Source organism: Semicossyphus pulcher, unplaced genomic scaffold (assembly GCF_022749685.1).
Source record: "Semicossyphus pulcher isolate SPU_LCO1_2020_fin unplaced genomic scaffold, fSemPul1.0.p SCAF_5, whole genome shotgun sequence".
Lineage (NCBI taxonomy): Eukaryota > Metazoa > Chordata > Actinopteri > Labriformes > Labridae > Semicossyphus > Semicossyphus pulcher.
The window spans coordinates 12,337,240-12,354,276 of NW_027211726.1; the positions used below are offsets into that span (position 1 = coordinate 12,337,240).

Genomic DNA, 17,037 nt, shown 5'->3' on the forward strand with positions numbered 1-17,037 from the left:
ACTGAACTTAATAAGCATTTTAATCATCACACACACAACAGTTTTTATGCAGAGTGTGTATTACAGAAACACAACATCAATTGAAGTTCTATTGACAACTATATTTAGAGTCCTTTAATCTTTTTTCTGCCCGTCACTTGGTGGTGCTGTTGTGTCTTCACTTGTTGTACTTGCTGCTGTTTCTTCTTCTGCAGAGGCTCCTGCCGACGCTGAAGCCTCACTAACTTGACTCGCACAGTCTTTACCAGAAACAGCCTGCACGACAGCTTCCTCCTCCTCCTCCTCCTCCTCCTCCTCCTCCTCCTCAGAAGCTTCTTCTGCTTCCTGCTGCAGCTTTTGTGCTTTCAGTTGCCGTTGGTAACTTCCAGACGGGTCTTCGTACGGCACCAGTGACAGGGGGATGCGAACTGTTTCAATTCCATTGACCTGGAAGTAAAAATATGAAGAATAAACGGTATAGATAGATGTAGATAAGATTGATGACAAAAATTATGTATGGTAACGTTTCTTACCGTTACTTCACACCAGTAGTCACCGATGTCCTTGACTGACTCAAATGGAAGACTCAATGCTTGAGGCGGAACCACAACTCCCAGCTGAGGAAAAGTTTAATTAGACTCAATAAAACAAAGTACTTTTATGCTCAGCAGGTGCCTAACTAACTCTAAATCAATAATGGATAATGTACAAAGACAAATAGCCATACCTTTTTCACAAACTGTCTGCAGACGACCTCTTTATTGACCTGGAATTCCTCCGAGGGCATTTTGTGTATCTTCAAATGGGTGCGTTTAAGGTACTCCACTGTCTGTAGGAAAAAAATACATCAGGAAAACCTTAAAAAACTGAATTGTTAGTCTGTTTTTCCTTTCATCTCTTTATAACAGAAAATATAACAGTAGTTTCAATGAAGACTTACCAACTGTCCAGTGCGGGTTTGGATTCTTTCCTCTGGCTTCCCCTCACGCAGAAGCTGAAAAAGGTGACAACGATCAATAGCTATACAATGTATTAACTATGTGAAGGGGGAAATAGGTGACAGAAATGAAATGTTATACACACTCTTAACTCCTCAGCAAACATCTGCTTGTTCTCCGGTGATGGATACACCGCGAGGCCTTGGGGCAGCAGCTTATTTCTGCCGACAGACTTCTTCACAAACACAGTGTCTCCTCGCCCACCCAGCTCTGTCAGAGCAAACAAGTTATTTTACTCTTGTAATGAGTTTTTTTATAAATATAGAGAACACAGAGATATCATAAATGTGAGGTTGTATATACGCACTGGGAACAGTCTGATTCAGGATGAGCTCCATCTTCTCCTTGGGAAGGTGTTTGGTGTCTTCAACCAGCTTGTAGATTCTGTGTCTTCGGGGGTGAAGCCTGGGCGGACTGCCGACTTTAGATAAAGGAACATTCCACCAGCGCTCCACCACCACTGTGTTCTGTTGAGAGATCAAGCGCAAAGACTGTTTATGTCTGCTTCCCCATCCTTGGTTACAAAAGTCTTCACAATGCTTGTTAATTGTGTGTTTTTGTTGTCTGGTGGACTGATATGTTTCTATGGTCCCAGTATTTTTTCCTACATAAACTATCCCGACTTGTTATCTAATTTATAAAAAGTGCATGCAAAGGTAGGTGAAAAACTAGTGGAATTTCAAATAGGTCAAGCTTAAGATAGCATTTTCTTAAGGGATTCTTTCTGCAACAATACATTTAAGACACATTTTTCAGGACACAAAACATAAGAACAATCTTTTTCACTATCTAATAACATTCACTCTACTATCATTATTTCTAATAACTAGTGACTAAAGCTTTCAGATAACTGATGGAAAACAAGTAGAAAGTGGCATGAAAAGACTGATCCGAAGTACAAGTAGCCTCCCACAAATTACTTGTATCAATAACACATTAAACCAGTATTGAATATAAACAATTACTGATTAATTTAATAACTGAGTAGTGTAATAACTGCGACAGCCTCCGATAAAACACCTTCAAACACTGACAGATAGTCTTATTAGGTAGCGAAAAGGGGCAGAGACTGACCTGAGCAGGAGTCAGAGAGAAACTCCTGACAGCAGGCTGGCTGAGCAGCTCCTGAAGGACGCGGCGGCCGGAGCTCCACATGGTCATTCAGAAAAGAAAAGAAACTCCTTCAATAAGACAACTTTCTTTTATACGCAAACAACTTAAAAATGAAATGCAGCCCTGATAAAGGAATCTACACCATCAGTATATTGAGCTATCAGCGGTCAGATAACCGCAGCAAGCATGAGAGCTCAAAGCTAACTAGCGTCAGCTGTGTGACGTATGAGGACCCCGCCAGCTTTGTAAGTAGTTCTGAAAGAAGCCTGAATTAAATGGGAAAATCTCAAAATAAGCATATAAACTTCATATTAACTAACTGCAAGGCTTTTCTTTTCAATTATTAATAGCGTCCTTCCTTCCTTTTTTAAAAATCCGTTTTTGTAAGGGAATGTGCTCATTTTGTAAAGGCAATTTAGTCACAAAGTTCGTAAAGAAAGTGATATCTGTTTATTACAGTCAAGATATCCTCTGTTGATCTAATACCATATGCACAACCACAGACAGTCCTTGTTTGTTTAAAAAACAAACGTTAGGTGAGAAACACAAGGAACTCATGGAAACAATGTATCAAACCATATATTTAAGGCAACACTGCACAATTTATTGTAACATAAACCATCTTAAATAATGCATGAAGGAAATGTAACACCACTGTGATATAAAACAAAATCTCACACACACATAGAAAAGCAGAATACAAAATACAGACAGCCCATTACTCTCCATTTCAATACTCAAGTATAAGCTGTCACTACATGATCTAACAACCTATCTTTCTGAACTAACACTAACTTTGTGATTGGGTGTTTACAGGAAGCATATGATGTGTGTGCAGTCATGTGAAAAGTTACACAGCATTTTATTAGGTTTCAGACAGAACAATCTTGAAGTAGTTTTTATAACTCTTGTTTTAATATTTTAACTTGAAGCTGCCTAAACTTTCAAACATAGTGTCAACATTCAAAACTAACATTAATAATAAAAAATAACACTAAAAAAAAAAAAGAGAGTAAAAATGTGGGTCTCACTCCTGTCAGACTCATTGCAAATATAAATTCCTTCGACATTTAAAGACGTAAACACAGATTCAAATCACACATCACCACCAGGTTCTTCAGAATTTCTTGTTGCACCATAGAAAGAATAGCGATTGGGTATCAATCTGTGTCTTATAGTAACAGTCCCACAGCAGGTCAGTAGAGCGAAGCAACAACCGCAGACGAACGTAAAACTTATGGCAACCCACACCAGGGTGGTGACGATAAAGGCGAACTGGTAGGTTGTCTTGTGGCAGTATAGAGCAATTCCAGGTTTGTAGTTAGGAGGGTATATGGGATAAATCCAGCTGGTGCCTACAGGGGAACATTACAGTTTCATGAGTTAAAATACAAACAACAACCATAGGATCTCAATCAGATTGTTGGTATAATGTCTAAAATGTTTCTTCCCAAGGTGTTGGTGGGTTTGTTTGAACCAAATCTGATAAAACCACACATACACAGTCATGATGGAGCAGATCAGTTGAGTGTTTAAATTTTAAAGATATTTTTTGTTGCCTGTTGCCTTCAAATGCAGTCCATAATCACCTGTTCCCATGTAAAATTCTAATCTCTCACCTGCAATGAACCAGCAAAAAGTGAAGAGGTGCAAGACGGTCATGCAACACGAGATCAGGATGGAGCTGAAGCTCTTCTCCCTGCGGCTGGAGTAGGTCAGAGACAGAGCGAAGAGGTTGGTCGCTCCTAACACTATCAGGTAGATGGGGATGTTGGGCTGTAACGGACAGTGGTCCAGATATGCCGCCCCTGTCGTGCAGAACAGAATAAATATCATCGTTAATGTGGGATTATTGGACCGCATGCTGTCATAAACCACAAAAATAATACATAAAATATTGATCAAACATAAATACACTCACCCAAAGCAATGGCCGCAATCATAGCCATCCACCAGATCACATTTAATATAACTACAAGGAAGGACGAAAGATAGGGTCAAAGATTGTGACAGTAAAATGCGGCAGACATAAGGATGATGGAGAAAAGACTTCTAACCAAGTGTCGAAAACAGCACGGCGCTTTGAGGCCTGGATTCCACCTGTGGATACTCGTCCATATCTGTAGTGAAGAACAGACTAGTCACAAATATACACAGACACAGGAGGAGGATTTTCACAAGCAGAGTTACACCGTACCTGTCCAGCTCTGAATGGAGACACAACAAACCCGTCTCTCCTTCCAGTGCCGAGCTACTTCTCTGAACGAAGTCTCAGCTCTGTTGACATCCTCTGCTGTTTTTACAGGATGTTAAGACATATTGCCACAAGCGCATATTTCAAGAACTGTTTCACAACTCTGTGTGTTTAACGAGGAGGAAATGATGATAAAAATAAAATACCGCTATCCGATATGATCAAACTGCATGCAAAGTGTTTTTAAACCAAAAACCAGTCACTTGGTGTCTTTCCTTTTTCTGCAAACCATACATTACATTTAACATTTTGCACCTCATTGCATAAAACCAAAAGATCTTATTGGGATTGCATGATGCAGCAAGAAGGGTGAGTTATTTGTAGTCCAACACAGAAAAAAGAGTATGCGCTGCACAGGAAAAACTGTACTATCAGCACTCATCAGTGTGGTAGTAACACACAGGGTGCACTTCCATCACACACTTTGTCATTTAATGTTGCTGTCAATGCACCTGCCTGTGGTTGGCATTGATTTTGCTTTGAAGCATCTATTAGTATAAAGATAAAATATAATACTTGTGTTATGTTTGCCAAAGTAAAACACATTTTGTCTTTTTTTGATTATATGCAACAGTTAGTTCCGAACAAGTAATCTGATTGGATAAGAGGCCTTCAATTAGTGCTGATATAGAGAACTGGGACTTTTTACTGTGTATCACTGCAGGAAGGAGTGCTACCGCAGATCCTTCCTACCCACTGCGGACAGACTTTATAACACTTCATTATAGTGTAATAATTTTACTGCAACTATCATCAACATTCATACTACAGTTATACATATTCTACTTTCCATACATAGTTCATCATGCTGTGCAATAATTCTGTGCAATTATTTCTGCTACACTGTGCAATGTTACAGCAATATTTTTGTTTTATTCTGTTTTTTAATGATGCTACACACCATGTGTGTTTTGATTAAAAAAAATGCATTGGAATTAGCGTACAGGATAATGGTGATACTCTTATCACATTTGTTACAACGGTCGGGGTGACGGGTCTTAAGATGGTCAGTCAAGTTTGTAGTATTGAAAGACTTTGCCTTGGCTCCTCCTCGCATCATCGAAGCTGAGCAGTCATTGCAAATAGCAGTTTTGCTATCTATTTCGGACACTTTGAAAAACTTCCACACCACGGACATTTTGCCTTCTAACTCTCTCATGCTGCAGGTAGACACACGTGACGTCATCACGCTGCGCCGCGCAGGTCTTCTTCGCGCCGGGGACATTGCACCGAGGAATAGTTTAATTATTTTGTTACTGTTATTAATTATATTGTCATATTTTTAAAATCTTTTTATTGCCACCTACACCTGTCTTCTTTATTACGTAAGCACTTTATTTAATTTCCATGTTTTGTGAGCTGAAGCTCTTACTTCACTGGTTGATGATAAATTAGAACATACAGATAAACGTACATGATAATAAACAGCTGATCTGTGGTGACCTGTAGACACAGAGTGCAGGAGAATGTTTGGGTTGCTTAGCAACAAAAGTCCAGTTTCAGTTAAGTTGTGGAGCAAGTTAAGTTGGTAGAGGAAAAAATATCTGTTGTTGATTATTACTTTATTTCACTACTATTTGCTGCTTGTATAAAAGCAATATAACACTGGAGGTTGTGATGGTGTACTGAATATCATGATGGCTGTGATTATCTAACATCACTCTCTCTCTCATGTGATATTGCTCAATTCAAATTATTTAAAGAAAGGGCCTTTTACGTTGACATAATAGAGGACTGGGTTTTTAAGCCTTTAATCACATCATCAGAAAGAAACTGTGAGGGCTCTGAGGAACCAAATGTCGGCTGATCTCAACCCCAGCTTAAAGCAGGACTGCAGTGATGCAGCTATGCAGTAAAGCAGTTTTTTAAACAGTATAAAGATGCAGCTGAATGAGTGTTATTGTTGCTTTTTTGTTCTGCTTTTTCCTTCAATGCAAATAGAATAGGCTGATTGTTCAGTTAGAGATTTGGGTGTTGTGCTCACCATGGCTAATGTAGCCTCAAGACGCTAGCCCCTTTAATAATCATTTTCAAACATGTAGTCCTCAGCCCTCACTTGTCTGACTCAGTTCAAGCTCTCTCTTAAAGTGTGACTTTCTGTCTGCTTCTTTAAGAATGTGGCTCAAGTTCTGCAAGTCTTGAAAAAGCTATGTGACAGTTTGTGGTGCAAATGTCGATACACAGGATGTAAGTTCCAACACAATCTGATGCCTCTGTAGCAGCAGTGCCACCATGTGATAACAAAAAAATCCCTTCTTACACCAATCCTGGCTCAAATTTAGTTCCTAAAAGTGATTCAAAAAGACAGAGTGATAAAACCTCTGGAAAGTCATCAAACATCTGTATCAGATTTTTGCAGCTGCTGATGCTGCTGTGCTACATTATTATTATGTTTTAAAACAGCAATTCAAACACACGTTAGCCGTTTCAACAGCAGTTTATTACTGCACCAAACTTCATTAATTTATTTGGCACCCAGTACGGTGATTTTGGTTCAGGCAGCCAAATGTTTCATCTTCTTTCTGAGTGAAGAAAATGTGTATTTCAAACTTAGCTTGTTAGGTACAGAGTCAAAGGCCAGTCTCCTCTTTACGACCTCTTTCAGCTGGAAGTCAATGATCATCTGAATCATAGGAGACGCAGGGAAGTCCATGCAAATGATCCCAAATCGCTGTTCCAGGTCCGTTTTGGCCCTCAGGTAGTTGTACAGCTGTGCGTTGACGCGCTGAGCGACGACTCGTGGGTACGCCAACACGCCGGCTCCGCTGCTGAAGGTGAGGAAAATCTGGGCTTTGTTTCCTGTGGGTGCAGCCTCCAGGTGCTCATAGACGCTCTGCCATTTCTCCTCCACATGCAGGAGGGTGGGAACCTACAGGGAGAAGTTTAAAAATGCTCTATATATTCAAGAGTTGTTTTTGAGACAGGACACCCCATTCGGATGTTTTGGTCCTGTTTACAAGGATGTTATGGTGCATCCAAAACCTCACCGCTAAATCCTTCTTCTCTTGGCTCAACCAGAACATTTTAAATCATCTAGTGACCTTTTCTGCTTTACTTTTTTTCCCCCTGGTCCCTTGGTTTTAATGTGTTACTTTTATCGTGAAACTTTCTTAAAAATATTTGATTTCATACCTTCCAGTCATCGGCGATGTCCAGGGAACCATAGCGCATCCCCAAGTCCGGTCCAGAAAAGTCCTGCAGGACGATGAGCTTCCCTCGGGCCTCTGCCATGGTCGGCACGAGCCGACTGTGCCACAGCAGGTCCCAGTGTGCGTAGCGGTGGATGTAGTCGACCACAGCACCGTAGATGTCGTACGTCTCGCTGAACTCCTCCTTCACCCTCATCAGCACCGTCTCACTGGGATACTTTCGGAGGAAGTCAGCCACGCCCTCCAGCACGTGGCCAAAGTGCGCCCGCTGGTAGGACACCCCGTGGTGGATGGTGAGGTTCCCCTTCACGTGACGGACGCGGACGTCCAGGAAGCGGACGCCGGCTCGGAGTTGAGAGGCCAGGCTCCAGGTCTGACACTCTGCGTACACGCCGCCAAACAGAGCCATGGTGTTGTGGGTGCCGGGCATGGTGACCTCAGACAGCGGCTGATCGTCAGGGATGCTGGCCATCCAGGACGGGTTGAGGAACTCAGGGTCAGGAGTGTCGTCGTAGTCTGGTCTCTGGATTGCGCCGAGACTCAGACCAACGACTCTAAAACATAACGGAGATCTGTTAGAGACATTTTTATTTTATTTTTTAACCTTTATTTAACCAGGAAGTCCCTTGAGATAAAATCTCTTTTCCGAGGGAGACCTGGCCAAGACAACATACCATTTTTACAATAATGTAAAAACGGACATTTGTGATGATTCTTGAATCAAAGGTTGGAGTCTTGTTGATGATGGGGATGTTTTTAAGCCTTTTAAGACTATAAATGTCTGTTTACTTACAAAGGAAACTTTTAAATGTTGTTTACCTGTGTTGGTTAACAAATAATTAAGTGACATCAAACCTATAATGGGAAATGAAATCATCACATTTGCACTCAGCACCAGTAAAATTAAGTCTTTTTGGCCACCTGCTTTCCATCTTTTTAATAATTCATAGGTAATGCTCATCCTTTTGTACAGCTTATCTTAACTTATGTACAACATAACTAATATTTTTGGAAATGTATATATATTTAATATTTATTGATGTACAATTTTATATTAAACTGAATACCTTTGACTGTTTTCGCTTCGTAAAAAAAGTTTGTTTGTTTCTTTCTTTCTCTCTCCAATTCTTTGTGTGTGTATTTGTCGACCTGTATTTATTGACTCAGGTCCTCTGGGACAGGTTTACTCAATGTCCCCAGAACGAGAACCAAGCTGAGGCAGCTTTTAGTTTCTTCACTCCTCAAATGTGGAACAAACTACCGGAGTACCTGAGGCTTTCTCAGTCAGGGAGCTCTTTTAAAACAGGTGTTTAAACACTTTTATTTTCTGCTGCATTCCCATAAATTCTTATCTAGTTTGACTTCATTCTTTTAATTTAATTGATATTTATTTACTTTTAATTGATCTTACATTTTAATGTAGTACTAATGTAATTAATAATGTAATATAACTCAATATTTAATAACTTCTACTTTAATATATTTTGTATCTATTTTTTCTTTGTGTCACATGTCTTTTAATGTTCTTAATGCCCAGTTTTTAACTGTGTAAAGCACTTCTGAATGGTGCTCTATAAATAAACTTGCCTTGGGTACCAAGCTGCTGTGTTAAACCGCCATTGAGACACAGTCAGCTGTATAAAATGTCATTCTTAAAACTAAAAATGGGGATGCTAACAAATACAATAAAATAATGTTTTTTCACTCACCCCACTAACAGCATCAGCTCAAATAACATCTTCTGCATTTTCACCGGACCTCCCCTGATGCCGCTCATCACGTCTGATCGATCACTGCTGATGACAGGGTCTACGATCGTCAGAGAAAAAGGCAAGAAACTGAAGTCAGCATTGACCAAAAATAACAAGATTATTTTAATTACAATACCTGTTAATATTGATGGCACTAATCCTTTATTGTTTTTTAAATAATATCTATATTTTCCTGACTAAAGAAATTGAAAGAAGAAATAAAGGCAGAACATGTGGCTAAAATTTTAACTATATAAATACCTGTTCAGAATAAAAGAGATTGCAAAACTAAAATTCAAGCCTGCACATGTATAAACTTTTTAAAAGGATGCCAGGCAATATAAAAGCAAACAGTCGATCCCAGCCCGAGCAGATGTCAAACTCAGCTCACCCCTCCGGGCCCTTTCAAAGCAGGATTAAACCCCCCGCAACCCAAAACATAACAGAGCCATCCCCTCTTTCTGTGTTGGACCTGCTGATGTTTTCATGTCGGCTGAGGTTCGTACCTGAAACCAGAAGGTGTTCGTCCTCGGTCCGGACCGGACGACTGGAGACAGAAAGAAGGAGAGAGAGAGGGAAAGAGAGAGGGAGAGAGAGAGAGTGGAGGGGTCAGAGGCAAAATGACAGCGTCAGTGTGTTCGACCTGGGATGTTATTGTGGGAAATACCATGGAGCAGGGGGGGGTTGGGGGGTTGTCGGGTTTGTTGTGTGAGAGGCGTATTCATCTAATAACCATCCTTAGCTACTGTAGCTTTGAATCACATTCAAAAAAATCCCAAAATTGAGTGAAGTAAAGGGTAAAAAAAAAAGGGTAAATTATGGAGCTTTTGGTCAGAGTTTGAGGATGTTTGCCTCACTGTAACATCGCTTACACAGTACTGTTTTAAAAGTGAAATTTAAATCAAAGGCTAAACAGATTTCAATCTTGTCAGTAGAATCACTGTGAAATCATTTGTTTCAGTTTCAGCAGCATAAAAAGTTTCTCTACGTGGTCATCGACTACAGGTGGACGCTTTCCCACCTGTTATCACACAGGGAGAGTCCAAAAATAGGCCAAATCCTGATCAAGTAAAATCAATACAAAAGTAAGACTTTAAAATACACAAATATTACATTCTTAAATATATTCAGCAGGATATTTTGAGGACAAATTACAATAAAATTGAGATTTTGTTTGGCTTGAGTTTGATTCAAATTATAAAAGATGGAAAAAAGTAACAGAAACACTGTGAACATCACAAACCCAGCGAGAGTTGATTGTATTTTGTCCTCAGTTAAGATTTTGTTCTCTCTAATAAGATGTTATATTTGCAAGTCAGGTGTTTTGCATTAAACAATGTTAAATGTTGGTAGCGATAGTTGATTGTGGGGAATTTGAAGGTGTTTAATTTGAACCTGGTGTTCACTAAACCGCTCGCAAATGAATCGAATGGTTTGAATACGGAGGAGTTTTAGACTTTCTCCAGCAGAAAACTCTGGAAGGAATCTGCTGCTTTTCAGTAAGAAGAACAGTAACATGAGAAAGGTGTTAAACTAGATCACAGCCATCAGTTGCTCAGGTTAATATCTGTGACAAAGTAAGAGCAGATTTGACAATTTAATAAAATGATTGAAGGAAAACCTCATTGAACACAACTAGATTTTTTAAAAAGGTAATGATTATAATTAATGCAATGCTTTAAAATATAAGAACACAAACGCACAAAACTAAAGATTAACACATAAATGTGAAACATTTGTCGCACTAACTAAGGATTGCCTTATTTTTCTAACAGAAGTTCATTTAGTTTTTACAGAACGTGGCAGCACAGAATACGAACACATCCGTCATTGAAACACAATTAAATTATCAGGGTTGTAAAAGCTGAAGAATTGGTAACAAAACTAAATTAATTTCGCACTGAGCAGTCATTAAAAAAATCCAAGCGAGCACTGCATGTCAGAGCTCCATCCATCTCATCATGCTGAAGGGGCCTCAACTCAGAGGGGTCAGGGAGAGTGTGTGTGCACAGTGCGTGGAAAAGTCTGCAGATGTTTTCCCGTTTTGTCCCATATCGCTATGCAGGTGGCCAAATATTACATAACACACTTCTCCTCATCCTGCTGAGTACTATTTGTTTAGCTGTTAACACAGATTTTACACCCAAAGTGCACAGAGTGGAAATTCCTACACTTTAAATTAGATGATAAGGCCAGGTGAACACAGGTGGATAGAGGTGAATCCAGGTGAATCCAGGTGAACAGTGGGATCTTATAGTGCTTTCCTTGATGTTATAACGTTAAGTATTTCTATAAGATATCCTGTTAAACTCATGGAAAATGTGTTTTAGGTACACCCTGGACTGGTCGCCAGTCAATCACAGGGCCGACACATAGAGACAGACAACCTTTCGCACTCACACCCACACCTATGGGCAATATAGAGTGTTACGCCCCACCCTCACAAATTAATCCAATTACAAGCATGTCCTTGGACTGTGGGAGGAAGCCGGGGAGACCCTGGAGGGAACCCACGCATGCACAGGAGAACATGCAAACTCCGCACAGAAAGGCCCACCTTGCCCAAACCAGGGTTTGAACCGGTGACCTTCTAGCTGTGAGGCAACTACTAACCACCATGCAGCCGCTGCTGTCTACAGTTTAATTATATATACGACCACTAGATAGCACCAAAGTGGAACATTTGGAACAACTGGCTTTAAGTTTAGTACTCTTCCTGCAGGTACAGAACACATTAAAAGATAACTTTGGGGTTTTTCAACCTAGACCCTATTTTACCATGTGTTTGTGTGTAAGTGAATAGTGGAGACAACAATTATTGAAATCGATCCAGTATTCAGGGAGGGAGCACCGGCCGGCAGCCGCGAAATGAGATACAATGTAACCACACGGGGCACTAATACAATATAGAATAAGTAGAATAAAATAGAATTAAATAATAAAGAAGCAGTAACAAAACAATAAAAAAAAAGGATATTTGAGAAATATGTTCATCTTTCCTTTTTTAAATCAATGAATTGTTCAATGATTAAATGTTATTTATGTAGCACCTTTCAAACAAATCAATGTTGAGTGTTTATAGAAAACAAACTGATAGGAATACACTTTTACACTTCAGCAGCTACCATCCCCCAGGTCTCAAAAAGGGTCTTCCATACAGCCAGCTGTTGAGAGCAAAGAGAATCTGTAGCACTGATCATGTCTTTCAACAACAAGCTACCGATATGTGTAATCGTTTCAGAGATAGAGGCTACAATAACCATGTGGTTGGCAACAGTCTAGAGAAAGTAACAAATATAGACAGAAAAGGTTTATTAACCACTAAACCTCCCTCAAACAGGGATTCAAAATTAGTTATGGCCACCACCTTTTCTCCACTATCACAGGATATTAAGAATTTGGTCATTAAACACTGGCACATTTTATCCAGTGACCCAGTAGTAGGCCATTCCTTTAAAGATCTGCCTATTTTTGCTAACAAACGTGCCAAGAATCTTAGAGACACTTTAGTCACGGCTGACTGCTATAATCCTCCCAAACATTTTCTATCTAATCCACCAGGGGGTAATTTTCCGTGTTCTAACTGTGCCCAATGTAGTACCATGATTAGAGGTGACGTCTTTCTCCATCCTCATACCGGTAAGAAATGTAATATCAAGAACAGAATCTCATGTAAAACTAAATATGTGGTTTACCTCTTAAAATGCCCCTGTGGGCTAGCCTATGTTGGTAAAACTAAACGTGAGCTAAAAACAAGGATTTCTGAACGGACCTCTCACTCATCTAATCTCACCTGGGCATATATACCAATTCCTTTGTTCTCCTTTGTACGCTGAAGACGGCATAGAGCCGAAACGCGTTCATCTGTGACCCACATTAAAGTCAGTTCTACTTGATCCTGTGAGGGCCGGAGCTTTCTGTTTTTTCTAAATAACACACACACACACTCGCACGCACACTTGCACGCACAAACACACACACAAGCTCGTCCAGAAAAACCAGCTCTTGATCCTTCTGTTGAATTTCAGGGTTACCTTGTCGGTACCAGTCCCAGCATTCCATTTGAACTTGTTTATTTATCTTTAATCACCTGAACAAGCCTTCTTTTATTGTTTTTCCCCCTTCTTTTGGTGTGTGTGAGTCTCGTTTCATTCATCACTTGTCACACACTTTGAATCAGCATTGATTTGTTTGAAAGGTGCTACATAAATAACGTTTAATCATTGAACAATTCATTGATTTTAAAAGGAAAGATGAACATATTTCTCAAATATCCTTTTTTTTTATTGTTTTGTTACTGTTTCTTTATTTTTTAATTCTATTTTATTCTACTTATTCTATTTGATGTTTCTTATATTTAATATTTACCCTTTCTAATGGAGCCTCCCAGCATAAGAATTTCACATGATTGCACTCGTATAACCAGACTGATTGAATCCTTGCATAACTTTTGTGAATGTAATTATGGATATTTCAGTCTCAAAGCCTCTGTGAATGTATGGATGAGAGGCTAATTTGTAAGCTAACATGCCAGCAGATGCAGAAACATTTCTATGCAGTAATGAACACTTTACTGGGACACTGCATTGAGTAGAAAATGCTACTCATAAACATGTCAGATGTCATTTGTAATGCTGCAAGCACCAAAAACAAAAGTCCCTTTATTTCCACGGCTTTTTAGAAATCTGTCAAATAAAAGCAAATCTATCCGTTTGTCTTGATACCAACTGACATAATGTCCTCTTAGCAATGGTTCAGTTCACAAATTCAAATTCAAATCCAAGAATAAAAGTCCTATATTTGTCTCTCACCTTAGGAAATGTATATTTGGTATTTTAGGGAAACTGACCCATCACATCTTTGTGTAAAAACTGACACAAAATGACTTTGATAAATGAGTTTATACGTTCTGTTTAAAATATAATATAATTAAAGATTTCACACCAGTATCAGTGATACTGCATGACATTGTCATTGTTATTTTCTGGTCACACATACTGGTTGGGGAAATCTAGGGACCTACAATTTAACAACACAATGAGAAGGATACTGTGTGCTTCGCAGCCTGTTCTGCAGCTGAAGCCGCACTGCAACTGGAAGAACTCCCCCTCAGCCAATCAGAGCAGGGCATGCATGAGTCACTTCCTTGTGTTCACTTCCTCATTTGGCAGGAGGGGGCTGTTCCTATTTAAGAGGGGAGGAAAATGGTGAAGAGGAAAGTCAGACGGCTCCAGTAGAAAGAGGGACAACGACAGTTTTATCTCTGGTGAGTAAACGTTTGTCGTCTGAGCGCTATGTGATCTGTGATGTGAATGATGTTTAGACTCTGTGTGAGAGCTGAGTCAGCTAGGAGGGATAAAATGATCGTGAAAGATAGCTGATTCATGTGTATGTGTATGTGTGTGTATGTTGTTGGGAATCAGGAAATGAGAGCTTGAAAACACTAGTAAGCCATTCTGACTTACAGTTAAAGGTGCCAAATAGCCTCTGGAAGTTTTCAGGATGACATATGAAAGGTCATGAACTGTAAGCTTGTGGATATTTCCAGTCTTTCTAGTGTTACGACAAAGACACACCCACTGTTGTCCCGGAGTTATTTTTCCTGCAGGACAACATTGAGGAGGATGATTAATGTCACAACTATGAGAAATCAGAGTTACGGTTGGATTTGGGTCTGTGGTCTCAGAACTCTTACTTGATTTCTGATACCATACTCTTTCGGTTCCTCTTTAGCAATGAAATGATTCATTGATTAGTCCAGTGACAAAAAATGTACATGCAACTATCCTGATGCTTGATTGAAGTCATTTCTAATCGAAAAATACCAAATATTAAAATATTACATTTACTCAAGCTTGAATGTTTGATAGTCTTCTTACTTTTCTATGTTACTAAACTGAATATTTTAGAGTTTGAGAAGTTTATAGACTAAACAACTAATCAAAAGATCAATAAAATATTTCACATTAGCAGATACTAAGAATTTCTTTCGGCCCTCGTTTCCTCTGCGCACACTGCAGACAGGAGCCCACATTGCGTCCTGTTGTCGAAAATATTAGAGTGTAAGTTGACACCTTCTACAATATGGCATGCGCGCAGCTGCTGGTGACATGTGGGCCGACGTACCAGCAACCTGAGAGCCTGCCATGAGCTTAATATTTAGGGTAATGTAGGGACACTTGAGACCCTCTGTGACCAATCCTTTAGTTAAAGCTTGAAGCTGAAGCTAACATATCCGCCCTATTTTCTTTTATCTCTGCAGCCTCCAGACTCACTTTGTGTGAACTTATACCTGGCAGAATAAAAGCAGCAGCAGTGATGGCTGACGCACAAAAGACCAAGGAAATTGTAGCGAACATACTGGGCTGCGTGGAGAAAGTGTCCTCCTTCGCTTCCTCCATCGACCCCATCTTTGGCGTAGTCTCCTCCCTGGTCGGAGTGGCTCGTAAGGGCCTGGTGGACCAGGAGAAACATCCTCTAGATAAGGACTTCCAAGAGATCAATGCAAAACTGAAGAGCATCTCTGAAAAGAATCACCAATGCCTCAAGCAGATCCGAATCGACGCGGTGAATGACAAATACAGCAAGTACGAGGATTACATCAAGCACCAGTACGCTGACTTCAACACCATGGTGGCTCAGGTGAAGAAAGATCCAGCAAAAACCGAGGTCTACTTTACGGACTACAAGAAGAATTATGAGAAATACAAGAGTGATTTGAGCCTGGATGTGTTCTACCGCGGCGTGAAGGGCACTGACCTGCTGTTTGGGAGATCCCTGCTGAAGGTGTATCTGGACAACTGCGAAGGTGACTATGATACAATGGAGCGCCGCTGTTCACACTTCACCCACCTGTTCCACATGGGCCTCATCGCCCTAATGGCCTACACAGCTGTTACGGAGGATAATGAAGAAAAGGTGCGGCAGAAGTGGGCCAAAAGGGTGGAGGACATCCAGCTGAAGATGCAGGAGGTGCTCAGACAGTGCAAAACCGAGTCGTCCTGAACATGGACCAGCAGAGAGAGGATCTCCTCTGGGTTGGGTGGGAACAATCTGTCTGAACAGTCAGCTGTGGACCAATGACAAAACACAAATTATATTATAATAAATAGCTATCGATAAATAAAAACCAAAGCCATGTTTTTATTTGTGCATTTGAGCTGTGCCTGACATTATTGCAGCATTTTAGTTATTGTATCAACATGTTATGTTTTTTCTTGTTTCAGAGACCACTAATTGGTGCAGCTGCTTTGTGTTACTGTGTATGCAAATATATGCTGAAGTACAATCCCTTCAATTAAAATGTATAATCTATTGGGTACATTTGTGAAATTAATTTCATCCACACTAAAACTTAGAATTGATACATAAAACAATCTGTGCTAGACCAGTAAGTAACGTTTGCAATGAGGCCCTCCAAAGGGGCATAGCTTGGAATCAATAATGGATTTATATTTTGTACTATAACACCCACACAAATATCCCACATGTATAAAAACAAAAACTCTTAATACTTCTGTAACAGAAACCACAAACTTTAAGTCAAATTATTGGATTCAATTCCTCCCCTCATGTCAAATACAGAATATTACATCAGGTAAATAGATGCCATCAGGCGATACAGTATTAGCAAATAAGCTACATTGTTAGACTATAAAAAAGGGGAAAACACAAGACTTGGCATACCAATCCCTGGCATTTTGCGGGTTGCCTGGCAGCTGCTCAGAGTTAACGTAGCCTGGCACAAAACCCATCTTAAAGGGACATAGTCATTTTTACATTTCTAGATATTG

At 39.9% G+C, this 17,037-nt stretch overlaps 4 protein-coding genes across 4 annotated transcripts; 1 reads left to right on the forward strand and 3 right to left on the reverse strand.

Annotated features, from left to right (window-relative positions):
- Positions 1-2: 2 nt before the first annotated feature.
- Positions 3-2,263, reverse strand: mrpl9 (mitochondrial ribosomal protein L9). Its single transcript, XM_069681840.1, has 7 exons — positions 2,052-2,263; positions 1,285-1,444; positions 1,063-1,187; positions 920-973; positions 707-808; positions 513-596; positions 3-426 (listed from the first exon to the last, which is right to left on the reverse strand). The coding sequence occupies exons 1-7, from the start codon at positions 2,136-2,138 to the stop codon at positions 115-117; spliced, it is 924 nt and encodes a 307-aa protein (XP_069537941.1). The 5' UTR covers positions 2,139-2,263; the 3' UTR covers positions 3-114.
- Positions 2,264-2,672: 409 nt separating this feature from the next.
- LOC138609384 (transmembrane protein 272-like) lies at positions 2,673-4,370 on the reverse strand. The gene is made up of 5 exons (XM_069682034.1): positions 4,288-4,370; positions 4,148-4,210; positions 4,012-4,062; positions 3,710-3,898; positions 2,673-3,445 (listed from the first exon to the last, which is right to left on the reverse strand). The coding sequence occupies exons 2-5, from the start codon at positions 4,206-4,208 to the stop codon at positions 3,186-3,188; spliced, it is 561 nt and encodes a 186-aa protein (XP_069538135.1). The 5' UTR covers positions 4,209-4,210; positions 4,288-4,370; the 3' UTR covers positions 2,673-3,185.
- A 2,466-nt stretch (positions 4,371-6,836) lies between these two features.
- LOC138609342 (1-phosphatidylinositol phosphodiesterase) lies at positions 6,837-9,829 on the reverse strand. Its single transcript, XM_069681987.1, has 4 exons — positions 9,751-9,829; positions 9,212-9,302; positions 7,477-8,047; positions 6,837-7,213 (listed from the first exon to the last, which is right to left on the reverse strand). The coding sequence occupies exons 2-4, from the start codon at positions 9,268-9,270 to the stop codon at positions 6,839-6,841; spliced, it is 1,005 nt and encodes a 334-aa protein (XP_069538088.1). The 5' UTR covers positions 9,271-9,302; positions 9,751-9,829; the 3' UTR covers positions 6,837-6,838.
- Positions 9,830-14,420: 4,591 nt separating this feature from the next.
- On the forward strand, positions 14,421-16,558 carry rpz2 (rapunzel 2). Its single transcript, XM_069681770.1, has 2 exons — positions 14,421-14,510; positions 15,507-16,558. Exon 2 carries the CDS (start codon positions 15,563-15,565, stop codon positions 16,247-16,249), a length of 687 nt encoding a protein of 228 aa, XP_069537871.1. The 5' UTR covers positions 14,421-14,510; positions 15,507-15,562; the 3' UTR covers positions 16,250-16,558.
- Positions 16,559-17,037: the final 479 nt, after the last annotated feature.